Source organism: Clupea harengus, chromosome 11 (assembly GCF_900700415.2).
Source record: "Clupea harengus chromosome 11, Ch_v2.0.2, whole genome shotgun sequence".
In the NCBI taxonomy this organism is placed as follows: domain Eukaryota; kingdom Metazoa; phylum Chordata; class Actinopteri; order Clupeiformes; family Clupeidae; genus Clupea; species Clupea harengus.
The window spans coordinates 17,543,319-17,568,155 of NC_045162.1; the positions used below are offsets into that span (position 1 = coordinate 17,543,319).

At 44.6% G+C, this 24,837-nt stretch overlaps 1 protein-coding gene across 4 annotated transcripts; it reads left to right on the top strand.

The window, feature by feature from the left end:
- Positions 1–56: 56 nt before the first annotated feature.
- Positions 57–22,562, top strand: LOC116222307 (membrane-spanning 4-domains subfamily A member 4A-like). Of its 4 annotated transcripts, none has more exons than XM_031575812.2 (8): positions 57–651; positions 1,618–1,801; positions 1,890–2,016; positions 2,243–2,299; positions 20,457–20,609; positions 20,727–20,828; positions 22,198–22,275; positions 22,383–22,562. In XM_031575812.2, the coding sequence occupies exons 2-8, from the start codon at positions 1,689–1,691 to the stop codon at positions 22,440–22,442; spliced, it is 690 nt and encodes a 229-aa protein (XP_031431672.1). In that variant the 5' UTR covers positions 57–651; positions 1,618–1,688; the 3' UTR covers positions 22,443–22,562. The 4 variants fall into 4 exon arrangements, with proteins under 4 accessions (XP_031431672.1, XP_031431671.1, XP_031431670.1 ...); XM_031575811.2 differs by having other exon boundaries at positions 1,906–2,016; XM_031575810.2 differs by having other exon boundaries at positions 57–1,801.
- The last annotated feature ends 2,275 nt before the right edge of the window (positions 22,563–24,837 follow it).

Below are 24,837 nucleotides of genomic sequence, written 5' to 3' on the forward strand. Positions count from 1 at the left end.
AGTATTATGCATGACAAGTGTGATTCCTTGCCTAAATGTTTTGAACAGACCTTTTCTATGAGCAGTAAAAACCACAGAGAGAGAAAGTCACATTGCTCTGCGCCACAAATATTTTCAAATAATCCACACACTTTACTGAGGACACAGAGGAGTTGAGGCAAATGCATGCATGCAAGGAAGAGGCTGATTGGCTGAGGAGAGTATTTCATTCCAATATAAAAAAGAATGAAAAACAGTTAGGTCTGTAATTATTGTTATTTATGTAAAATGTATTGAAATTAAATTGCAATGTCAAAAGTCGAGGGGTGTTTATTAAGGCTGTTTACATTTGACTGGCTTCAGCGTCTGTGTGCGATAGGCACACACAGTATTGGAGCAATATGTGCCTCAGTCAGTGTGCAACATTTTTGTTTACCACTAGAGTTCGATGTTTAATCACTTTCTAACAGCCATTTCGCAACGTCAAGACCACTGAGGATCATCGCAAGCTCTTCCTACTAGTGCGGCTGACAGTGACACAAGAAGGCAGTAACCTTAAATTGAGACTCAGAACTTGGGAAGAACAATTTCAGAAGGGATCGCGATTTATTTGTAGTCTGTATCCACACGGAAACCTGTTCCCATTCTACCTTCAATTAGAATTCGTCAAAGGTAAGTCCGTGGTCGTTTTCTGGCTCGACTTGAGAGCAGTTAACTATACTGAGTGAGATTTTTTTTTAACTGAATAACAGAATAACGTGATTAACATATTTCTACGAGTGGTAGCAGTTGATTACACTGACATATTGCCCATTATGTGCAACAAAGATAGTTAAAAGGTGAAAATGTTTGGCATACCTGATGTTGGTAAATCTGTCAGTTTAAGATGAATATCCAGTGTAAAGGCAGTGCGCATATTTATGTATTACTGTCTTTCTCAGATAATTTGAATGTGTGTTTTCTAATATGCAAAAACACTTAAATTGAAACTTTTCAACCTGGACCGTATTTTTAGGTCTTATTCAATCCAAATTTTACTCTTTGACAAGGGCTCAAGTTTTTGTCCTAACTGGACTCATTTATTATTTCAGTATTTAAATTAACATTCACATTTCTTATGAGTACATTTTCACCCAATGGTAATTAAGCTACTCTGATTTGAGTGTAGGGGGGTAATGAGAATTAGGACAGAGAGGCAATCGTGAGACAGAGAGGGATGATGAAGAAAACAAACAAGAGACAGATCCAGAGAGAGGTGGGTGGGACTCGACATCACTGAAGAATGGTCCATCTTGGGCAACTTCTGGACTAACCACTTCCACATTATCACACTCAAACATCTGGCCAGAGTTCAGCCTCTTCCCACCCGTGCTTCTGTGCTTTCCTCTGAACTTCTCCCTCTTCTCCGTTCCCTTTAATGTAATTGCGTGGCTTTATCACAGTTACTGACTAAGAGGGTTTCATAAAAAGTTATTGTGGCCATAAGCCAAAAAAAAAAAAAATACATGGCATTAGGGACAAGGAAGGCATCAACAAGAAAGGGTCAGTTTCTCTTCCTGGGTGCAGTTTTTTTGGTTAAATAATTAATCAGAATGTGCTCTGAAAACTGTTCTTTCACTGACCTGCTGGTCATTTCAGGTTTGTGCAACTTCCAGCAGCAACCATGGCCGACTCTGTTCCCCCTGCCAGTGGCTTTGTTGTTGTCACTCATGTGTACCCACAACAAGGTGCCCAAAGTGTCACTTTACCCCAGAGCGGAGTTGTTCCACCAGCCTCCTCTATGCTTGGGAAATTCCTTAAAGGAGAACCAACAGCTCTGGGGGTGAGTCTAGGATAATGATCTAGTTCAATATAACTCTTGTTGGAACTTGTACTTTCACAATCAACTTCCACGGAGCTCCATTTGTTAGCATTTATTTTCCACAGACAGTTCAAATTATGATTGGGGTGGTTGTCTTCCTCTTCGGTATCGTGACTGCATTTTATGCATCAACAATATCCACTTTCTCTGGCATCATGTTCTGGGGAGCCATCATTGTGAGATTTATTCTTTCATTACATAATTATTTTCTTCTTTAAAAATGTATACACTAAAGTAGTTTTTATAAATGATAAAACTGTAATATTTCTTGTTATATTTCTTGCTATAATTATTCTGCTTCTTAATATACTATATATATTTCATATTTTGTGTCATCATATTACCAATGGCACTCCTAATGCCATATGTATTTTGAATATGTGAAAACACTCTTTCTTTCAGTACATCACTGCTGGTTCTCTCACGGTTAGAGCCAATAAGAAGCTCAATCAGTGTTTGGTGAGTATTTGATGATAGAACATTCAACACTGTCTACAGGCCTGTACCTTAAGGCAACATCTGTAATACATTACATTCTCACTACCTTTCAGTTTTCATGTTTTCACAGATTGCACAGGACCTTTCCTTCATTTTCAATGAAACAATCAAACTTCTTAGGTATTGTTGGCTTGTGACAATGAGTATTTATAAAGAATGTATAACAGTATAGATTAAGTGTATGAGCAGTTTAATACATCTGTGTGATTGTGATAATATATGAAGGATGTGTTAATGCTGGAGAGAACTTTGTGCGATGGACACTAACAGCATTAACGTCTTGGTTACTTACGTAACCTCGTTCCTTAAGCAGGGACCAGATATACCAGTATGGTACATGACGTTAGTCATGGGCCCAAATCGAAGCATCTATCCATTCACGCCTGAAAGGCTGCGATTCGTCCGCGCTCTCTCCTGAGCCCGCCCCCTCAGGAGCCTATAAATTCAGGAGCGAGGAACGGAAACATCCTTGGAAAGAAAACTGAGCGTAGAAGTATCAAACCAAGGCAACACTGTACACGCTAAACTTGTTATATCTGGTCCCTGCTTAAGGAACCGAGGTTACGTAAGTAACCGAGATGTTCCTTATCGCAGTTGGACTGCGATATAACAGTATGGGACCGTATATATTCCCGCGTGATAATACAGTGGCAGCCAATCACACACATCAACTTCATACATTGCTTTTTCCCTCCTAGAGGTTCATACAGCAGCTGGTGGTGAACATTATAGGGCACATCTTTTATACATAGGCGACAGGGATCAGTGATCCCTCGCCTGTAGGAAACAACCCTGGAATGGTTCATCCGCAACGTAACACGTAGACACTTATGAACACATACATCATTATATCGTTCTCAGGCCAGGGGACTCAGAGATCGCCTGCCTGTAGAACACCTTGTAAAAAACTAGGTTCAGCCACATCTAACATATAGAATCTAATGAAAGTGTGGCGAGAACTCCAGCTTGCAGCTTTACAAATATCTTCCACTGAGACTCCTTTCAGTAAGGCCCAGGAAGAAGAGACCCCCCGCGTAGAGTGCGCATGCAACTTCTCCGGGGGATCTAAAGACGAACTCTTATAAGACAACACGATAGCCTCTACTATCCAACGGGAGAGACTCGGTTTTGATAGAGGTCTGCCTTTTGCATGTGCACCAAAGCACACAAATAGCTGATCTGATTGTCTGAACGCCCCAGTGCGCTCTACATAGTAGCGGAGAGTGCGCACTGGACAAAGCTTATTCAAACGTTCCTCCTCTGCTGACGCAAAAGGAGGAGGCGAGAAAACTGCTAACTCAATCACCTGATTGCGGAATGGGGTTGCCACTGTTAAGAATTGCATAAGTGTGTCCACCTATAGAAATTATTGTGTGCTTTTCGACGCCCAAGCTTTTCACATGCTCTCACAAGTAATTAATACGGTTATCGGCCACGCAAATCAGAATACAACTTTGTTCGGAAAAATCATGTCACATTATAACCAAGCCTTTAATTGTATGTTCCAGCCAAGATACGAAAAGGGATCAATCAGACTGCCTTCCGAGATCCCCTTCCCGTACTCTCTTCTAGAGTGAAAGAGAGGGACAACTCACCTTTTCCACGCAGTCGACAGGTTTTTCTGTGCCAAAGGCCCCCACCTCTCTTAGGTATCGGACGTTCCGGACCACAGGATGCTGATCTGACAGGTGTAATAAGGCGAGGTGTGTAGCGGGGCGCGGAGCTTAACTCACTTCATTAACTGACGCAGAAGCGAGGTTTTTAGTATTGAAAAAGTACCCCAAGATTTAATGACAAAGGGGTCAAAAAGAATTTAAAAGAAAAGAAAACTACAAGCTCTCAAAAAACAGTGTACAACCCACACAGCAAAAGAAGAGAAGCGACTCTCTCTACATGCATTGAGCTCAGCTTTTTAACAGCTCCTGCTTCCGTCTTTTCATCACGGACTTCTCCTTATAAGGTCACAAAATCTTCATTCCATCACACAATGTCCTTTTGCCATGTCATGGTTTAACAGAGGTGTGATTCATCTATAGGCCGGCTTCTTACAGCCGGCGTCCTCCTCGCGGGCCCTCAAAGGGTACACTTCCTGTGTTTAACCCACTTCACAGTTTCAACTGCATTCAAGCTTACATCAGCATTGTTTCCTCACAAGCATTTGCACTAAAAACTTTTCTTATACAACAAGCACATTTCACTCTTGATCATAGCAATCAGCAGCAGATATAGATTTGTTAAACATCACTCAAGCAATTTCACACACTATCATATGGTTATAAGGCATGATTCAGACATTCTGCAATCATTTTAAAAGGCATATATTGGTTTAGATGATTATAAAGCATAGCTCCAGCAATTTCATAAAAGCATACGTTTTTCATATGATTAATACTAGTGCTGTCAGTTTAACGCGTTATTAACGGCGTTAACGCAAACCCATTTTAACGCCGTAAAAAATGTTATTGCGAGATTAACGCAATTTTTTTTTTTAATATTTTTTTTTTTTTTAGATTAACGTTCTTTTTGGCCTCGCAAACTGTGTAGTATGCTAACGTTACGGTTTGAGTGAATGGTGAGCGCGATACGGCGAAATGGATGATAAAAAGCTTCTGAATGGAAAGATTACTTTTAAAAGTTGTGTTGTGCAAAAGAAGCAAGCTTCCCTGTTGTCCGAAAATGTCAACAGGCAGCTGGCTGAAGTAGTAGACTTACCTTTTATTGTTAACCTAACTGTTACGGTTCATTGTTTCTGAAATAAGAGGCCTGACTGCTATGTTCCCAACAAACTTGAAAAAAAGAAAATATTAAGCCATCATTTAACTGCACTTTAGGCTGAGTCCTTGTTTACCTGAAATGTGCACTTTATAATTTTATTTTGTACCGCCCTGTTTGGCAATGTTGGTTTTCAATAAAATAAAACATTTGCATAAAGCAAGCCAATCCACTTTTCCATGTTGATAAGGGCATTAAAATAAATTTAAAATGATGGCGATTAATCGCGATTCATTTTGAGTTAACTATGACATTAATGCGATTAATGACGATTCAATATTTTAATCGTTTGACAGCACTAATTAATACATATTTCAAACAATCTCAGCAAAGCGTACATTTGTTAAGTGAGTATCAGTATGAGGTATGAGTGTGAATGTGAGTATGAGAATGGATATGAATATGAGGCCTAACACGCGTACGGATCCATGTCGTGGCTGTCAGGTTCATTCTTTCGTGAGTCGTTCATCACCACCACCTTAGGTGTGTAAGCAGCATTAGGTCGCATAACCACTCTGTCTCCAGCGATCGAGAACTGAAGGCACGATGGGCTGACGGACAGGGCTTGCATGTCACCAACGCGCTTTGCTTACGTCAATGCCAGTAACAGCGCGGTCTTTAAAGAGACAAATTTTATGTCCACTGTCTCCAGGGAATCGAACGGAGGCCCTGTGAGAGCACGTAACACAACCAGCAGATCCCATGAGAGTATGAGGTGTCTATCAGGCACCCTGAGCCGTCTCACCCCCGCCATAAAGCGTGACGCTAGCGGGTGACTGCCAGGGGAACTGCCATTAATGCCTGCATGGCAGGCTGACCACTGCGTCTGATAAGCCTGACGCCAGGAGCCTGCACCTTTCAGGTGCCAGGCCCTGAGACGCCACAGCTCCGGATGGGGATGCCACACTGTCCTGTGCGCCTGTGTTAGGAGGTCTCTCCGCAGAGGCAGCTCCCAGGGCTGTTGCACTGACATATTGATTAGATCTGCCACCCACGGCTGGTTGGGCCAGTGGGGGGCTATCAATAACAATTCTCTGCCCTTGTCCGCTACCCTGCTCAGCACATGCTGAAGGAGCGGAATCAGGGGAAACGCATATAGGCGCAGGCTCGGCCACTGGTGGCTCAGCGCGTCTATGCCGAGTGGGGGGTCGTCGCCCCCCTAGCGAGAACTAAAGAGGGCAGCAGGTGTTCTGTCTGCTCGCAAACAGATCCACCTGCGCCCTGAAAAACCGCAGCCAGATCTGCTCTATCACCTGAGGGCGTAGACACCAATCTGCTGCTTGAGGTTCGCCCCTTGATAACAGGTCCGCCCCGTAGTTGAGGTGGCCTGGAATATGGACTGCCCTGAGGGAACGGACGTGAACTGCTGCCCACAGGAGCAAGCGGTTCGCCCAGTGGTGCAGTGACAGGGAGCGCACTCCGCCTTGGCGGTTTATATACGCCAACGCCGAAGTGTTGTCCGTCCTCACCAACACATGCTGACCACTTAATCTGGGTAGAAAGTGTCGCAGTTCCAGGGCCAACGTTCGCAGTTCTAACACATTTATATGTGGCGCGGCCTCTGTCGCAGACCAGAGACCGTTCACGCCTCTTCCCTCGCAGACCGCTCCCCACCCCCTGGTTGAGGCATCTGTGGTTACCACTACGCGGTGCGTCACTATGCCCATAGGGCCTGATGCCGCGAGGAACCAGGGAGTTCTCCAGATTGCCAGGGTTTTCCTGCATCTGGAGGACACCGTTATTCTGCAGTATCTGTCCTTGACTGAATTGAGCCTCAGAGACAGATACCACATTTGGAAAAGCTGCATGCGCAACATCCCCAGCGGGAGAGCGATCGCGGCCGATGCCATCATGCCCAACAGATGTTGGCAGCACAGCGACGGGACTGACTGTCCTAGTCGGAACTGATGCACGCATGATCTGATTGCATTTATTCGGTCTTGGGACAGAATGTAGAATCAGTGTAGACAGTGTAGAATCATGCCTAGGAAATGCGTGGTCTGGCTTGGGCACAGAACGCTTTTTTCCTTGTTTATCACAAAGCCTAGTCGATGCAGGTGTGCCACCACTAGATGGCAGTCTTGCACCGCTGCTGCTCTTGAATGAGCACAAATCAACCAATCGTCCAAATAATTGAATAAACGCAATCCGCGTAGTCGTAATGGGGCGATGGCTGCTTCCACGAACTTTGTAAAAACCCTCGGTGCCAAAGCCAAGCCGAACGGGAGTGCGTGGAACTGGTATGCTATTCCTACGAACGCAAATCTCAGAAAGTTTCGATGTCTGGGGTGGATCGCGACATGGAAGTATGCATCTTTTAAGTTCAGCATTCTGAACTTCAGCAGCATGAGTGCTTTGTTCAATACACGTAGATCTAATATTGGCCGATAGTTCCCGTCCTTTTTGGGGACCAGGAAATAACGGCTGTAGAAGCCTGAAGCTGCCTCCTCGGGAGGCACTATACTTATCGCTTCTTTTTGGAGCAGGGAGTCTATCTCTTTTCGTAGAAAATGAGACTGCCCCTGCTGCACCACTGATTGGATCACTCCGCCGAATTGTGGAGGGGGACGGGCGAACTGCAGCTTTGAGTTGAATTGGTCGGGAACTAACCCGCTCATGGTCAATGAGTCTAAGCCTAGATCTGCGCCCGCTCCGCCTAGGGAGGGGGATGAGATCTGGGGTTGCCCCCTCATGGTTTTGAAAAAAAATGGGGGGTGCGAGTGCACTGTGTGCACCGCGGGGGGAGTCGCACAAGCATGCCATAGCACTGCGCCCACTGGGGCAGGGGCTGAGACATTTGAGTGTGGTGCTTGTGAAAACCTGCTTACCGTGCTTGACATGAATTTTGCATGAGAGCCACGGGCGGATTTCTGTGGAGGCGGTGGGGGCTCCACCGCTCCCCCTGTCTTTGTGTCGGGCGACTGTTTGGATCAGGTGGCCGGCGGCCTGCCCTGGCCCTTCCCCCGGCGAGCAGCATGCTGACGTGGGGCTTGGGCTGCGCCTTCTTTCGGGCGCGCAGCTGGCTGCTGCTGTGCTGCTGGCTGAGCAGCAGGGCAGAAGGGGTGCTTTTGCCAGCCTCTCCTGGTGGGCATCTTAGCCGGGGGGGCTGGAGAGCGGAACCCGCTCCGTTTCTGGCCCGGGGTGGGAGTAGTGTGTCCCGAAGAGGACTGTTCGCCACAGTCGCTCCCATGACCCTCCCCAGGGCCTGGGAGGTGCAACGGGTGAGTCGGAGGGAGAGGTCCGTCGCCCGACGGAGCTCCACCACCGTCTGGTGGTTCTCCCCCAACGACGAGGCCAGCTCTGTCAGGAGCTTGGCCTGGTAGCGCTGCAGGAGCGCCGCCGTGTCAGTAGTGCAGGCAGCCTGCCGCCAGGTAGGCTTTCTCGGCCAGAGCCGCCTGGTGCCTGGCCACTCGCGTGGGCAGGAGGGGCTTCTGGCCGAGGCGCATCATGGGGGAGGCGGGCGAGAGGTAGCCCGCCACTGCATCCTTGACAGGCGGAAAAGAGAGGTAGCCACTCTCTTTGACCTGATCCAGGTGCATATACGCGGCGAACCCCGGCACTGGGGCACGGCCTGAGTAGGGGGTCGCCCACGTAGTCATCAGCTCCCCGTGGACCTCCGCAAAGAATGGGAGGGCGCTGAGAGCTGGCACGGCTGGGCCAGCGTAAAACCCCCCATCCAGCAGCGAGGTCTGCACGCTGGGAGGGGGAGGGAGAGGGAGACCGAGGCAGCTGGCTGCCCTCAGCGCAACCTCGTGCAGCTGCTGGCCCAAAGTCCTTGATGTGGCCGGGGGAGAGGTTGCCCGCGGCCGAACATCCAGACTGAGCTGCATGTCCTCCTCGTCCGAGAAGTCCAGCAGACTCTCGTCATCCAGGCCGAAGTCCAGCTCCGGCGTGGGCTGGTCTTCGCCAGGGGGTAGCTCGACCGCCTCGTGGCCCGCGGCCAGCAGGCGACGGCGACGGGAAGAGGCTCGCATGTGCGGCTGCGGCTGTGAAGCGGCTGCCAGCACCAATGCTGCCTGAGGCTGAAGGCGCGCTCGGTCCTTCGGGGGTGATAACCCCGGATGGAGCCGGCGCTGCCCTCTCAGCGTCCAAGCGCTCCCATAGCGCGAGGCGCTTAGTAGCCTTAGCTAGCGTCAAGCTAGCACAAACGCCACAGGCAGGGTCGACGCCCGAGAGAGCTGCCTCCGCGTGGGTCCTGCCAAGGCAGGCCACGCAACGGCGGTGGCGGTCGCCCTTCACCCTCGTGTGCCCGCAGTCAGGGTATTGCCTGGACATTGTTCTGAAATTAGAAAAAAGTATTAATTTCACAAGCACACTATCAAACAACTGAAACGTTGGTTAGCAAAAAGCTAGCAGGCAAGTCAGAAACTTAGCCGGCTAACTAGCTAGGATAGCGACTCTACTTTCTTAAATCAATTGAATCTTGTTGCGCCCTGAGCTAGTGAGGGTAAAAAACCCGAATAACTCACCAACTCGTAATGAGCAAAGCACACAGATTCTTTGAAACAGATATGAGCGTAGTAAATGAGATATACTCAGACTGGTTACTTCGAGGCGAAGTTTTCAAAGAGGATGTTTCCGGTCCTCACTCCTGAATTTATAGGCTCCTGAGGGGGCGGGCTCAGAAAAGAGCGCGGACGAATCGCAGCCTTTCAGGGACTTAATCAGGTTTTAAATTAATTTGTGTGAAAAGTGTACACCAGGCACGTATAAACCGTACTAGCAAATGAGGCAAAGCGCGGGATTTAAGTTCAAGCTCCACAGTGAGACCAGACATGGTGTATTCTGAGTGTGAGCGCATTGTTTACTTTATTGAAGAAACGATTCCTTTTGAGGATGCGATTGAGGAAGCATTTTAAAGTAGGAGCTGAAGTATGTGGATCTGGTAGCGGAAACGAGGCAAGCACACAAAAGACCAGTGGAGATAGGTGTTAGAGACTTCGTAGCTAAATCAGCCACGAGTCATCTGAGCTCGCAAGGGCTGTGAATTAACCTGAACTAACACTGAGAGATGTGAAATCTTGTCGAGGTGTATCTTGAGGTGTATCTGTTGTTGTCACACACAGCCACCAGAATAATGCCTTACCTTACCCTGTGAACGACGACATAATAAATGTGGGTGCAATTGTGTGTGACGTCCACAAAAGTGTAAACTTTGTGTTTTTCATAATTGTGTTTTATTTTGATAATACTGCTTTCATCGATTTTATTAGGGTATTTTATTTTGACAGAGAATAAACTTGCTCCATGCCAGCAGGGCGGAGTCTTGGAGTGATCTCCAGAATGTTCGTGGTAACGGTGAACTGAAGTTCAATAAAGAAACTGTGGAGAACGCAAAAGTTAAGAAGCTGTTGCCCTGCCTCTTCAATTATTTCGCTGAAATTTCAGAATATTATCTGTCAGCTAGGTGCCGTTGCTACGGTACCTGTTACAGATTTTTGGTGGCCAGTACGGGGAGCGGCAACAAATACGCAGGCTACAAGCACCTTCAGAATCAACTGTTTAAAGCAGCGCTGGTTTTTCCCTTATCGACTGACGACGGAGAGACGTCCTGCTTTATCCAACCGTCAACCTAGATGGACAGACCCTGCATTCGCCATACTGAGCACCTGTGAGGAATGGAAAGCTGAGACTGTGCTGCACACGCTGAACAACACTGAGAGTTGAGGGTGAACGAGATTCCTGGAAGAGAGATCAACCGTGAGGAAGAGGGAAAAGTAGTCATGGCGGACGGTGAGAGAAAACGTTTGGTGTGGAGCATCAAGAAGAGTCTACTCACTCTGACAGCTGATGAACTTTTCCAATTGGCTACGCACGTTGGTCCTGCACCGGAGAAGGATTCATCCACGCTTCAGGTTGGAGATGAAGAGGGTTGCTTTGAGTACATTCTAGCTTTCATGAACAGTGAGACGTTGGTAGAGTCTGAGGATTCAGATATGGCTGTGTTTTTAGACCTTAATGATACTGTGAATAATGTCATTCAGAGTCGTGTTGCTCAAGCTAAAACAGATGTTGAGGGTGTTGTGCACGATGTGTTATCCAACCCAGTGCTTAATGAGAATGTGACGACAGGTTTGACAAATACATATATTGATAGCATAGCAACCAGTGCTACTAATGCTAACGCAACCCCAACCACCACAGTTAGCCTAGCTAACGCTTCACCAGTCACTAATACAATTCCCCCCACACATACTGATGTCAAAACTACACATAACACAGATACAGAGTTACAGAAAATGCTTTCTAGCTATGCTGATCTTAGCAACAAAGTCCTGCAGTACATTAACAACCCACACCACCCCCCACATTAACACCTCACCACACAATCTACACCCACCTAACAACAGTAATAACACAACAGAACAACACTCACATGCAACTTATGACAGAGTGGGTTTCCCCTCGAGATCTTTCACTACTCCGGCGGGAGTTCAAGATTCAAGGCGGACAAATTTGGTGATCAGAACTCAGACATAAGCTACAACAACATATGCAGACAAATTGATGAAGGAGTTAAAGAACGATTCAGTGAGGCTGAAATACTGAGAAGTGTTCTCAAAGTCATCAAATCAGGAAATTTCAAGGACATGTTAATGCACAAGGATGATTTAACCTTAGCTGAGCTCAAAGGCTTCCTGCAGTCTCATTTAGGTGTGCGAAGTAACACAGAACTATTCCAAGAGCACACGTGCACCAAACAAAATGACAATGAAACGCCACAACAGTTCTTATATCGTGTCATAGGCCTCAAACAAAAGATCCTGTTCGCTTCTAAATATGCTGACACAGAAGTGAAATACAATGCAAACACAGTCCAAGACATTTTCCTACACACAATATACCAGGGCCTCGGCCATAAACATGATGACATACGTCGAGAACTTAAACCACTGCTCTCAGACAGCAATGCGTCTGATGAGATGATCCTAAAACAATTGATGAAGATAACAAACACTGAGGATGAGAGACAGAGACGTCTAGGTGCAAATGCGCGACAAAAACACATAAATGTGCATAGCACACAGCTTGACGTTGCAGCAGCTGCACAAGACAGTAGTGCAAGGAAAGATTCTTCAAATAAAAAGCCCATGGCTGATGCACTCCAACAATTAACTGAGAAAGTGGAGAAGTTGATGAACAAAGTTGAACTAATGCAGCAGCCGTTGCAGGCCCAAAAGTCAGAATCCTGCCACCACTGCTACGTTAAGGTAGACCAAAAGAGAAGCCAATCATACAGCTGTGCTAAATGCCTTGAACTAAACCGCCCAGGTTGCACTCACTGTTTTTTCTGTGGCGAAGATGGCCACAGAGCAGTAGGCTGCCTGAAGAAGCCTAAGCGTCAGGAAAACTGAAGCCGGTCTCTGCCACGAGACAAGCAGTGACCGGGTTTTACATTCAGTCTCAACCGCGCCTACACCATGCTGCTGCGCCTGACACACAGAGTTTTGAGAATTGTAAATCTCAGCCAGTTCAAGTGGATAAAAAACAAACAGACCACAAAGGACAAATACCTCCTCAATCCCCACTTTCCTTACCCACCCAAATGAGTAGGCGTCTGGCCAAGTTCGTGGGAGCCAAAGCTCTTGTGCGATGTAACCTAAGTGGCTTGACAGTCAATGCCTTACTAGACACAGGAGCTCAAGTGAGCATGATTGACAGACGCTGGAAGGAGAAATATTTACAAGGCGCGTCAGCTAGGCCCCTCAGCGAAATATTTGATGACAAGGTAGAGTTAGAGGTTCATGCAGTTAATGGAGACATTCTCCCTTTTGATGGCTGGATGCTTATCACAGTAAACCTGTGTGGAAATGACCACTTTAGCCAGCCCATTATGGTGCCTTTCCTCATAAGCAGTGTACCGCTTGAGCAGCCGATACTAGGATTCAATGTGCGTGAGGAAGTAGTTCAAAGTCGGCCAGCAGAACTTGCCACAGCGCTTACTACTCTCTTATGTGATGCAATATCAATACCTACAGAGAAGGTTAAGGCGCTAGTGAACTTCATCCAAGCCGGCAGGTCCTCCGTACATCATGGACGACTGAGAACAGGCGCTCATGACACTGTTATCCCAACTAGACAAGTAGCTTGGGTTAGATGCCAGGTCCCGCCTAGTATAGACCCATCAGATACTCTCCTTCTCTTTGAACCTGATGAAACTAATGCACACCTGACAGAGTTAGAGATTGAGAAGGCCTGTTAGAAATAAAGAATGCCAGGAAGACCTTATGTCACAATACAGTGAAAAATAACATGGAAAACATTCTGTCACTCTATCAAGGAAGACAGCCCTGGGTAGTGTCCAGACTGTGACAAAGGTGATAAGAGACAGATTCACAAGAGTGGCCTAAGCCAAGAGCAGTTGTTAGTGTGGCACCAACATCAGCTGCTAAATCTAGTCCAGCCTTGTGGCAGCCTCCTGTGGACTTTAGCCACCTTAGCAGAGAGGAACAAGAGAAAGTCAAAAAGATGCTATGGGAAGAATCAGTTGCTTTTGCTGAAGATAGCATGATATCGGATGTATTCCTAGCTTGCAAATGTCAATCACACTTAAAGACGACATCCCGGTGCAGAGAGCGTACTCTTCTGTCCCTAAACCATTATTTCAAGAGGTGAAGGAGTATATACAAGATCTGTTGATGAAAGGCTGGATTGTGAAATAAAAATCCCCTTATTCCTCTCCAGTAGTTTGTGTCCGTAAGAAAGATGGCACACTCCGCCTCTGCATAGATTATCGTCTGTTGAATCAGAAGACCATCCCTGATCGACATCCGCTACCTAGGATACAAGACCTGACAGACACGCTTGATGGCTATTCCTGGTTCAGCATCCTTGACCAAGGCAAGGCCTATCATCAAGGCTTCATAGCCAAGGACTCCAGACACGCCACTGCTTTCATTACTCCCTGGGGGCTGTACGAATGGATACGGATCCCCTTTGGCCTTTCTAACGCCCCAGCAGCCTTCCAGCGGAGTATGGAGGAGATGTTAGGTCCTCTGCGAGACGACTGCTGTATCCCTTATCTCGATGACGTCCTTTGTTACGCTGAAACATTTGACGCACATGTGGAAGGGGTCCGCAAAGTCCTCCAGGCTCTACAGAAACACGGAGTGAAGCTAAGGCCTGAAAAGTGTGAGCTCTTTCGACAGGAAGTGAGATACGTTGGCCGTCTTGTGTCAGAACAGGGAGTGAGGATTGATCCTAAAGACCTGGAAGCAGTGCGGTCGCTAGCCAGCAGAAAACCACAGACTGTTGGAGATGTGAGGAAGCTCACCGGGTTCCTGGGCTACTACCGTTCCTACATCCAGGACTTTTCACGGATAGCAAAACCCATCTATGAGCTACTTCAAGGCAAATCTGAGCAAACAGCTCCAGTGCATGGTAAAAGCAAAGGCCCACAATTGCCCTCCCGAACACCTGTGGGTTGGGCTGCCAAACACCAACAAGCCCTTGAACAGCTAATCTCACTGCTTGTTAGCCCCCCGATATTAGGGTATCCAGACTTTAACCTACCTTTTGTATTACACACTGATGTATCAGACCAGGGCCTCGGAGCTATCCTATATCAACACCAAGATGGAAAGTTGCGTGTCATTGGATATGGGTCTAGGACGCTAACAGCGGCTGAGCGTAACTATCACCTGCACAGTGGAAAACTGGAGTTCCTTGCCCTGAAGTGGGCTGTGTGTGAAAAATGTAGGGATTACTTGTTTTACGCACCCCACTTTACGATATTCACAGACAACAACCCACTGACCTACATCATGAGCACAGCAAAACTAAATGCAGTAGGCCATCGGTGGGTTGGGGAACTCTCAGACTTCAGATTCGACATTAAATATAGACCAGGAAAGTCACGCCTCCCTGTGGACATTGATAACTACGCTAATGAAAGAAAGCAGCTGGTGCTCCCTGCCAAGTATAAAAACCTGGTGCTTCAGAAACTGCATAGTGAGATGGCTCATGTAGGAACAGAAAGGGTGCTGAATCTGGCAAGAGAGAGGTTCTATTGGCCTTTTATGGCCAAAGACATTGAGGACCACATCACCAAAAGATGTCCATGTATAAAGTCTAAAAAGCCAGTAACTCACGTGCGTGCCCCTATGGGTAGTATTACATCAAGCTCACCACTAGAGTTAGTGTGTATAGACTATTTACATCTGGAAACCAGCCGCGGTGGCTATGAGTATATACTCGTAGTAGTTGACCACTTTACAAGATTTACTCACGCCTACCCCACGAAGAATAAGAGTGGTAAGACGGCAGCTGAGCGCATTTTCAATGATTTCATACTTGCTGTTCGGTTTAGTGGAAGACAAAGAGCCAGACTCTCCTAAGGGTTATGCAAAGAAATGGGCAAAGCAGATGTCGGAAGCCTATCAGATTGCCAGTGAGAATAGCAAGCAGGCCAGTGCTAAAGGCAAAGCACTATATGACAAGAAGGCAAGAGGTGTGGTGCTACAACCTGGCGATAGGGTCCTGGTTAGGAATCTCCCTGAACGTGGCGGGCCAGGAAAGTTAAGATCGTATTGGGAGAAGGCCATCTACATAGTAAAAGAAAAGATTTCTGAAAACCCAGTGTATGTAGTTTATTCTGAATCTGGCGACAGGCAGAAGACAAGAACACTACACAACCTGTTATTACTAGTCAATGACCTTCCAATTGAAGAGCCCCCACCCCACTGTCTCTAGAAAAAGAACACAGAAAGGCCCAAGCCGGACCCGAAGCATCAACACTCAAGAACCACCAGAAGAATCAGATTCTGACTCAGATTCTGAGCAGGACTCAAACCGCTGTAGGTATTGGCTGAGGGTACCAGCAGAAAGGATTCAGGAGACACCTGATGAAGTCCCCCACCAACGACCTACCACCAGTTCAAGTCGTTCAACCCCAGTACCTTCAAGGGAAGAGAATAGGGTAATAACAGAATACTTACCTGAAACAAACCTGGTTACTGAAAGAGAGCATATAGAGGAGCCAAGAGTGGATGAACACCCGGCCGCCGTGGCTGAACCTGAAGAGGAAGATGGATATCAGGAGGAACAGCACTATGTCCATCCTGTGCCAGACAACCAGACCGAGGTCAGGAGGTCAAGTCGGGACCGAAGACCTAGACAGAATTTTACATATGAGAACTTTGGTCAGCCCACATTGACAACACGAGCTGCAGTTAACTCAGCAAACACAGACATACACTCACCTGCCCCCTACACACCATCTTCATACCCCTTTGACCCATACTGCAACCCTTATCCCCCAGTTGCATAACATGCCTTACACTTCCCACCACCACCATACATACTACCAGTCCTGGTTGCTGTTAGATGAAGGGAAAACAAGGCGGGTGTTACTTTCAAGGAAAAGCAGTCCAGAATTATTTCATTTCTAAGGGTCTTATGTTTCTGAGAACATTTCCTTTCAAAGCTTTCATAGTGTTACTGTGCTTATTGTTGGTGTGTGTAGGGATATTTGTTTGGAAATTTGGCCATACAGTTACATTATGATGTAAACACTTCAATGATCATTATTATTGATATTTTATAAATGCTTGGTTTGTACTGTAAAGGGAAATTGTATGTGTGTACATTTGGTATTTAAAAGGGACAGGTACAGTGTTAAGTATGTTATAGTGAATTTACTCAGTGAGGTTTTTATGAGACTGTAATATTCTACTTCAGATCATTCTTTTGAAAAATCCTACCTCAGAAAAAAGCCTTCTAAGCTAAAGATGCCAAAGCACTTACCTTAAACAATCAATGTCTGTTTACACGTACATTGGATAATGTTACTTCTCTCTGTTGTTTGTTTGGATGAGTCTCTGTAGGCTATTGGTCGTGTGTATATTGCATTGCTTGATGGAGTTATATTTCTTAATTAACAGCTCCATCTCCGCTGTACACTACTCTTTCAACCAAAGTAAAAAAAATGTCATACATTGAAGAACTGTAAAGTATAGAAAATACAGTTTTGTATCGTTTCCCTAAAGATAAGGTATTTTTCGTCATGTTTAAACCAGAACTATATAACTTTCTAAATGTTGTGTGGAGATAGAAATAATAGAGTTGAGAGAAGTTGAGTGGTAAATGGTGGGACCCATTTATTTTTGCCGGGAAGTGTGTGACGTCCACAAAAGTGTAAACTTTGTGTTTTTCATAATTGTGTTTTATTTTGATAATACTGCTTTCATCGATTTTATTAGGGTATTTTATTTTGACAGAGAATAAACTTGCTCCATGCCAGCAGGGCGGAGTCTTGGAGTGATCTCCAGAATGTTCGTGGTAACGGTGAACTGAAGTTCAATAAAGAAACTGTGGAGAACGCAAAAGTTAAGAAGCTGTTGCCCTGCCTCTTCAATTATTTCGCTGAAATTTCAGAATATTATCTGTCAGCTAGGTGCCGTTGCTACGGTACCTGTTACATGTGCATAAATAGCCATTCTCTCTGCACGAGGGCCACCAAGATAATGTTGGTACTATCCTGACAACGGCGCCAATATACGTATGTTGGTGATCTCACCTGATTGGATAGATATCAACCATTGAACCATACAGAAAAAATTGCTGTAACAAGAGCTAGCATAATTTAGCTGCTAAATACCGAATTCTCTTATAACATTTTACATCTGGCACAATGTACATAGCAGTGTGGAGCAAGACAGCTGCCGGTAACATTATTGTTCAAGGGATGTGTGTGCATGTTGCCATTCACAAAATGCTACAATGATTAAAATATAAAAAGTTCACAATGGCCTTTTGGGACGTTTTGTTCAACATTGATACAGTATATTAAACTCCTTGCAACTTGCTGGCGTTTGCTATCGATAGCTTAGCTTGAAATTTTACAGACGGTAACATTAACATTTTTATTTGAACATTAACAAATTTGTTGGAGAGACTATTTATGTACTAGAAGTGTTTATAATACTAGTTGACATGAACCATAACTGTTTGGGGATCTTCTCTCAACTAGATAGTTAGCTAGATATAGGTTACTGTACTGTACTCTAGATCAGAGGTCTTCAACCGGGGGTCCGCGGAAGTACTGCAGGGGGTCCGCCAAATTATTTCATCTGAAGCATTTTTGCATTTTTTCCCTCTTCCAAAAATTAAAAACTTCCAAAAGACTACATGAACATAAACAGAACGTAACAATTGCTTTCTATGCCTTAAAAATAATACATAGGCTACCCATGAGTCTTCACGCGATCATTTGATCATAATGGCAACATATGCACTTTTAGCTACATTTAGCTATCTGGTGCCAAAAGACGTTACCTGCCATAACCAGACAATTTGAAATAATTGATCGTTTTGTAATTTCTCTGAACAAAAGCTCCTCGTCAGACACCACTGATGGCGGTTCAGATGATCTACCTTCAGAGGATGCCAACACCCCTTCCAAAAGCGCAAACGGGAGAAGACATGTAAATATTAAGAGAATTATCTGAAGTTTGCCTTCACCTACAAAGAGACCGATGGTGAAGAATTAGCAGTGTGCGTGGTTTGCTCTCCCGTGCTATCAAACGAAACTATGAAACCATCAAAGCTGCAACGACACTCAAAGACAACCCATGCTCACTTAAAAACATTTAATATTTCCCGTTTAAAATCTTTTGAGGGCCAGCAGACCTTGATGAGACAATCAGCCAAAGTGTGCGAGCTAGCTTTAAAAGCCTCTTATTAAGTTGCATTACGTGTCGCTCAGACCAAACAGCCATACATAATTGCGGAAAGTTTAATATTGCCAACAGCTAGTGATATGTGCAAAACAATATTTGGGAAGGATGAGTACGTAAAAAAACTGAAAAGCATCCCAATGCCCGCCCTATTGATGAATTGGCAGTTGATGTGAGGGCACTACTAGTCGCAAAACTTTTGCACAACAATTAGATGAATCCACCAATGTGTCAAACGACGCTCAGCTTTTAGCTTTTTTGTGATTTGTCGACCAAAATGAGATGCAGGAGGAATTTCTATTCTGTAAGCAGCTGCCTGGAGGTAAAAAAAAGTTCAGAGATTTTCAAAGTGATCGACAATTTTTTCCGTGAACATGATATACCCTGGCCAAAATGTGTCGCGATATGCACAGACGGTGCAAGAGCCATGTATGACGCACTGCATGCTTCATAGGGAGATTGTTGTTGCCAAAGACATGAATGATGAATTCTCAAACGTCAGATCTCTCACTAGGTATGAGATATTTCATCCATACTTAAGCTTCTCAAGCAACTTAATTCTTTGTCCCTCCCTAATTTAATACAGAGTGATGGCTAACTGTAAGGGAGAAAAAATGTCAATAATAAACAGAATAAATTGAAACGAGTTGTGTGTCACAGATGATTTGTAATTCTGTTCAAACATGTGTAGGGGAGTGTGTGTGTGTGTGTGTGACTGACACTTAGTTCCAAATAAATTATATGAATATCAGGCCCAAATTTGGGGCGGCGGGGGTGGGGGTCCCTGCTCAGTGTCTTTCTCAGCCAAGGGGTCCTTGGGCTGAAAAAGGTTGAAGACCCCTGCTCTAGATTGTCACCATCCTAGCTAGCTAGCTATGCTAGATAGATACCTCCCCAGAGTCTCTCGCCAGAGACGGAATTAAGAATAAAGAATCTTTGTAGGTTATTAACTAGCTTGAAATAGTATAGACAGATCTTAACTGCGTTCGAGAATGAGGTAAATCTCTTTACACATCGTGTATCATAGCGGCAGTGACAGGGGAGAGAGGAGGAACAATCTCACAAATCTGACCGTCTACTGGGCTAGGACTGAAACACGGAGCTGCCGGTAGGGTATTTTATTGGAAACAGCATGTGAACCAAACCACTTTGAGGAATAGGGGATCATGATTTTTCAACACTTAAAAAACACATTGTTTTACGTTTATAATTAGCACCGCTTGTGTCGTCGTGCTTTTTTTAAATATTTCAATTTTTTTCAATTTTTTTTTTCTTTACAATGATTGTTGGGGTGGACAACTTTATGGTAGGGGGGGGACACGTCCCCCCCGGGATCTCCGCCTATGCCTACCATAGTGGTCAAAATAAAGATCAGTCTCATAAAATATACAAAATTATCAATTTGGAACTCTATTCATACCATCATGAGTAGGAGTCTGGAATGCCAGACACCACTGTTGAGCCTTCTGGAGGTGTCGTGGGCCTAATTCAACGAAACACTGATGAAGGAAGGTGCCTGTTTGAAAACCCCAGTGAAATGCTCACCAAGGCAGCTTTGATGTGTCCTGCTGCACAGGTTGTATGGTTGGGGAGTCATGTTTTGTGGTCTATAGACAGTGCATGTTGTAATGTAAAGGAGGGCCTTTACAGATTTGCTTTTTTTCATGTAGGTCAAGGCATCACTTGGGATGAATATCTTAAGCACAACAACTGCAGGGATTGCCATAATTTTGCATAGCTTGGATTTAACCGTCTCAATATACCCTTATAACGCCTGTTATGGTGAAAGCTATTACTGCCGAAGGAACAATGCATTATTATGGGTAGGTATACCATTATAAATTGTATACAACATACTATACTATAACATACATGACAATAATCTTGATCTGTCTCACAGTCGGTATGTGCAATATTTCTTTCCCCTACAACAATCACAGGGGATTGCTGGAGTGATGCTGGTGTTGTCACTGCTGGAGTTCATTGTCTCCATATGGGTATCTGCGTTTCCCTGCAAAGCCACCTGCTCTTCTAACACTGAGGTGAGTAAAACTGCGATACATCTTTACAGTCCAGCCAGTGCCGCTGCTAGCCATTTTGGTGCCCTAAGCATAACTCCTGATGCCCGCCCCCCCCCCCCCCCCCAGAAACGAAAAAGGAAAATCTACTTTGTAAACACAGTACACAGAACAGCCAAAACATACATACACACAAGTATTGGGATGTGCAAAATCTTCGTAGGAATTAAATAGTCATCCATAAATACAAACGTAAAAGCAGAAGTATACAAGTAAGCAATCTTCTTCAATAAAGCAAAGATTTAGAAGCAGAAAATTCACACAATTTTACTTTACTTTGTAAACACACTATGTAGAACAGCTAAAACACACACATTCAAGTATTGAGAAAATCTTCACAGCTTTGCTGACTTTGTAAACATATTATGTAGAATAGCCAACACACACTATACATTTGAAAGTGCAAACTTTTCTTCAGTAAACAGAATAGTATCAAAATGAACCAGACATGTTTTTCCCAAAAAGTCTGCTAAATGACGTTGAGTCATTTAGCAGACGCTTTTATCCAAAGCAACCTACAAGGAAACTGCATTTATACATCAGGAGCAGTTAGGGGTTCAGTGTCTTGCTCAATCAAGGACACTTATACACTTGGTAGGGAGGAGAGTGGAATTGAACTAGCAAACCTCCGGTTACTACGCGACTCCTCTACCCCCTGTACCACTGTTGCCCCCGTCAGTTAGGCCTACGTGTAAAAAGTATAATGTTTAACAGTAAAATCTCAATTTAGCTTGCACCTAAGATATAACATATTTGAGTATGCTAACATTAGCAATAACGTCAGCTAGTTCGAGGTGTATGCATAGGCTAACCATTAAATTAGCAACACATTTCCCGTATTTAACAATGATTAAACATGGACTTACCTGAAAGTGATGCACGGGCATCATCTCGCAGTTTCTTTCTCTTTCTTTTTTCTGCCCCTGACTCCTGTTGCCTTTTTGAGGCCATTTTTGAAAAGTTGACCTAGCCTACCTTCAAAGTTCGTCAGGCCACTGAGATAGGAAAGGTCACCCACGGCGAGCTTGGGAAGTTGATTGCTTTTTTTGAGCAATTAAATATATCTCTTATTGCCTGTTTTGTGATATACATGCCTAAAAGGTGCCTACTATTTCTATACTGAAATAATATCGGCATTATAATTATTATAACTATGATGATTTTTCAGTTGCCTATTTTTTGGTGCCCCCTCGGGACGCACAGCGCGTAGTGCGCGTTATGGGAGCAGCGGCACTGAGTCCAGCAGCACTTTTGCTGCCCAATGCAGTCAGTTATTAGACTCCACACTGAATAGGCTGTCCCTCTTTACATGTTTTTGTATTTGATTTTGTAGCAGGTGGTATACGTTTCAAGCCAGGTGCCCCCCTCTTTTCCTACCTCCCAACCGTCTGCACCTCCACAGAGTACACAGGTACAGAGTCATGAACATTTAATTGGAATAGATCATTACTAATCACCTTGTGATAAATAGGTGGGTGTGAATCCTTCAGTTACCTTTTTCACGTGTTTCTTTTCCAGATGCCTTTCTTCCCAACCAGTGTGGTTCCTCCTCTTCAAAACTGCAGTGTCCATGGTTGAAGAAGTGGAAAATCTGAATATGAAAATGATTGATAATGTTGCTCTATTGTCTGCAGCATCAAATCATTGCCATTTTATTACACATGGGTGCTTATTTTAATTAAAATAATTACATTCAAATATAAGGTGTCACCTCTGTTCTTTGAACTCCTGCAATGTTTAACTTTGTAATGTACTAAAAGTAGAGTAGCACCTATTTCTAGTCCTTTCTGTGTTAGCTACTCTTTCACTCCCAAATCTTTGTCATAATCAGAATCTGTTGCAGGCGTCATCAGGATAAAAGTTAATTGTCATAGCCTAACATGGCCAGCCCAGAACGTGACAAAAGACCATCTGATGCATATTGCCTCAAGAGTTCATTGAATAGAAATTTTATTTCAAGTTTTATTGTTCCTTGAAAAATGTCAAGGATTGAAACAATTGTTCCTGGACATATTAGACCACATAAAATAATTTGACTGTAGAAAATGTATAACTGATAACTGATAAGACCTGAGAGTTACTGGAAATTATTGATTTGATCCACGATGCCTTTCATATTTCTCATTGGGCTCCCACTAATAAGTGCCACTTACATGTCATCACACACAATGGAATTTCCCTGCATTTGAAAACTCCTTGACAACACACAGACTGGCATGTATCAAATCGTTCTCTGAGATCAAATGAAACATGGATTACTCTACCATAATTGCAACTGTCAAAAAGAGCTTAGAATATTTTTTTATTATTTTAGGTCATTTTAGTTCATAAGATTATGTTATTCTGCCTTGCAGTGGTGAAAGAGACTTAGTGGTTTATAGAAATTAATTTGCAGAAATAGTGCTGTTACCTTCCTGTGTAGCAGATGTTTGTTCCTTACTTTTATTATGTTTGCTGTCCCTGAGACACACACATTTGGATCACTCTGGTAATTCAGTGGTAGAAACAATCCTGCTTCATTTTTTCCATCATTACATTTGTTTAATTTTAAATGACTTATGAGTCTCTGTAGAATTGAGCCAATGTTTTATGAATGTCATTTGTTTACTTGTTTAACAGCAGCAATTGGAAATTCCCCACAACTCAAATTCAAGGAAGTAGGCTTACTGCAGAAACAGAAAAGTGGCTCATGCAAAGGTCTATGAGGAACACAAGGAAACATAATCAAAAGACAGGAAATGTTGTATGTAAATACATTTAAAGTCCTTGTATGCAAAATTCTATATTAAAAGTAACTACCCTTTTTGAATTTACCCAGAATTTTGGTATCAGATGAACAAAAGGCAAACATGTAGGTCTAGCTGTGATGGCATGCATTCTGCTGAGACTGTAATCAAATGACATGCAGTCCACCCTGTGATCATTTGGGCTAATCCAGATAACTAGCCTATATAACACATTCATAAAAATACATACAAATCTGAATCTATTTACAACTATACTGTGACATATTACTGTGATATATTATGGGGATATGGAGATCCTAGCACCATGGGGCTAGGCAGTTCCTTTTGAATTTTTGGACTTCAGAGAGTGACACTGTGACAAACTACCGTGTCGAAACTACTCAACGAGAGCTGGGCCTGGGCATCTGCCATGTCCGAGCCTACCTCTACAGGAGACCGTTCCTGCTGCGCGCTGATCACGCTACACTTACCTGGCTGCTGAACTTCAAAGAGCCGGAGGGGCAGCTGGCTCGGTGGCTGGAGACTTTTCAAGATTGCGATTTTGAGATTCTCCACCCAGCTGGCTGCCTACACAGCAACAGAAATGCACACACTCTGTCCAGGCGGCCTTCTGAAGCAGAGCAGTGCAGTGCCAGCAATGAGGAAGTGCAGCTAGAGTGCAGCTATCCACGTGGTGGCTACACTGCGAGCTGTCCCATCCAAGCATGCCAACAGCCATCTCAAGTCGTCCAGACCAGCAATCAGCCCTCCCCAGTCAATTACGTATGGGGGATCACTGGGGTGATGCTGGTGTTATCATTGCTGAGTTTATTGTCTACATACGTATGTGCTTCTGCATTTGTTTGCAAAGCCACTTGCTCCTCTAACACTGAGGTGAGCATATAACTGCAAGTATTTTACAGCCCACCACTGTCTGAATGCACGTTGCATATGATTACATGTTTTGTATTTGATTTTGAAGGTGTATGCTTCAAGCCAGGTGCCCCCCTCTTTTCCCACCCCCATCTGTCTGCACCCCCACTGAACCACTCTGAGGTACAGATTAATGAACATTTCAATGGAAAAGAGCATTATGACTGAAATCATTGTAAAGAGATGGGTGTGGATCCTTCAGTTCATGTGGTGCTTTTCCTTCAGTTCATGTGGTGCTTTTCCTCTCTTCCCAACCAGTGTGGCTCCTCCTGTTCATCGCAGCAGTGCTGATGGTTGGAGGAGTGGCCAACCTG

Excerpts from the sequence above, each read along its gene's own strand:
- LOC116222307 (XM_031575810.2), top strand. The coding sequence starts at position 1,572 with ATGTGCTCTGAAAACTGTTCTTTCACTGACCTGCTGGTCATTTCAGGT. Across the intron at positions 20,610-20,726 it reads GGAACAATGCATTATTATGG|GGGATTGCTGGAGTGATGCT; the intron begins GTAGGTATACCA and ends CAACAATCACAG. Across the intron at positions 22,276-22,382 it reads CACCTCCACAGAGTACACAG|ATGCCTTTCTTCCCAACCAG; the intron begins GTACAGAGTCAT and ends TTTCTTTTCCAG.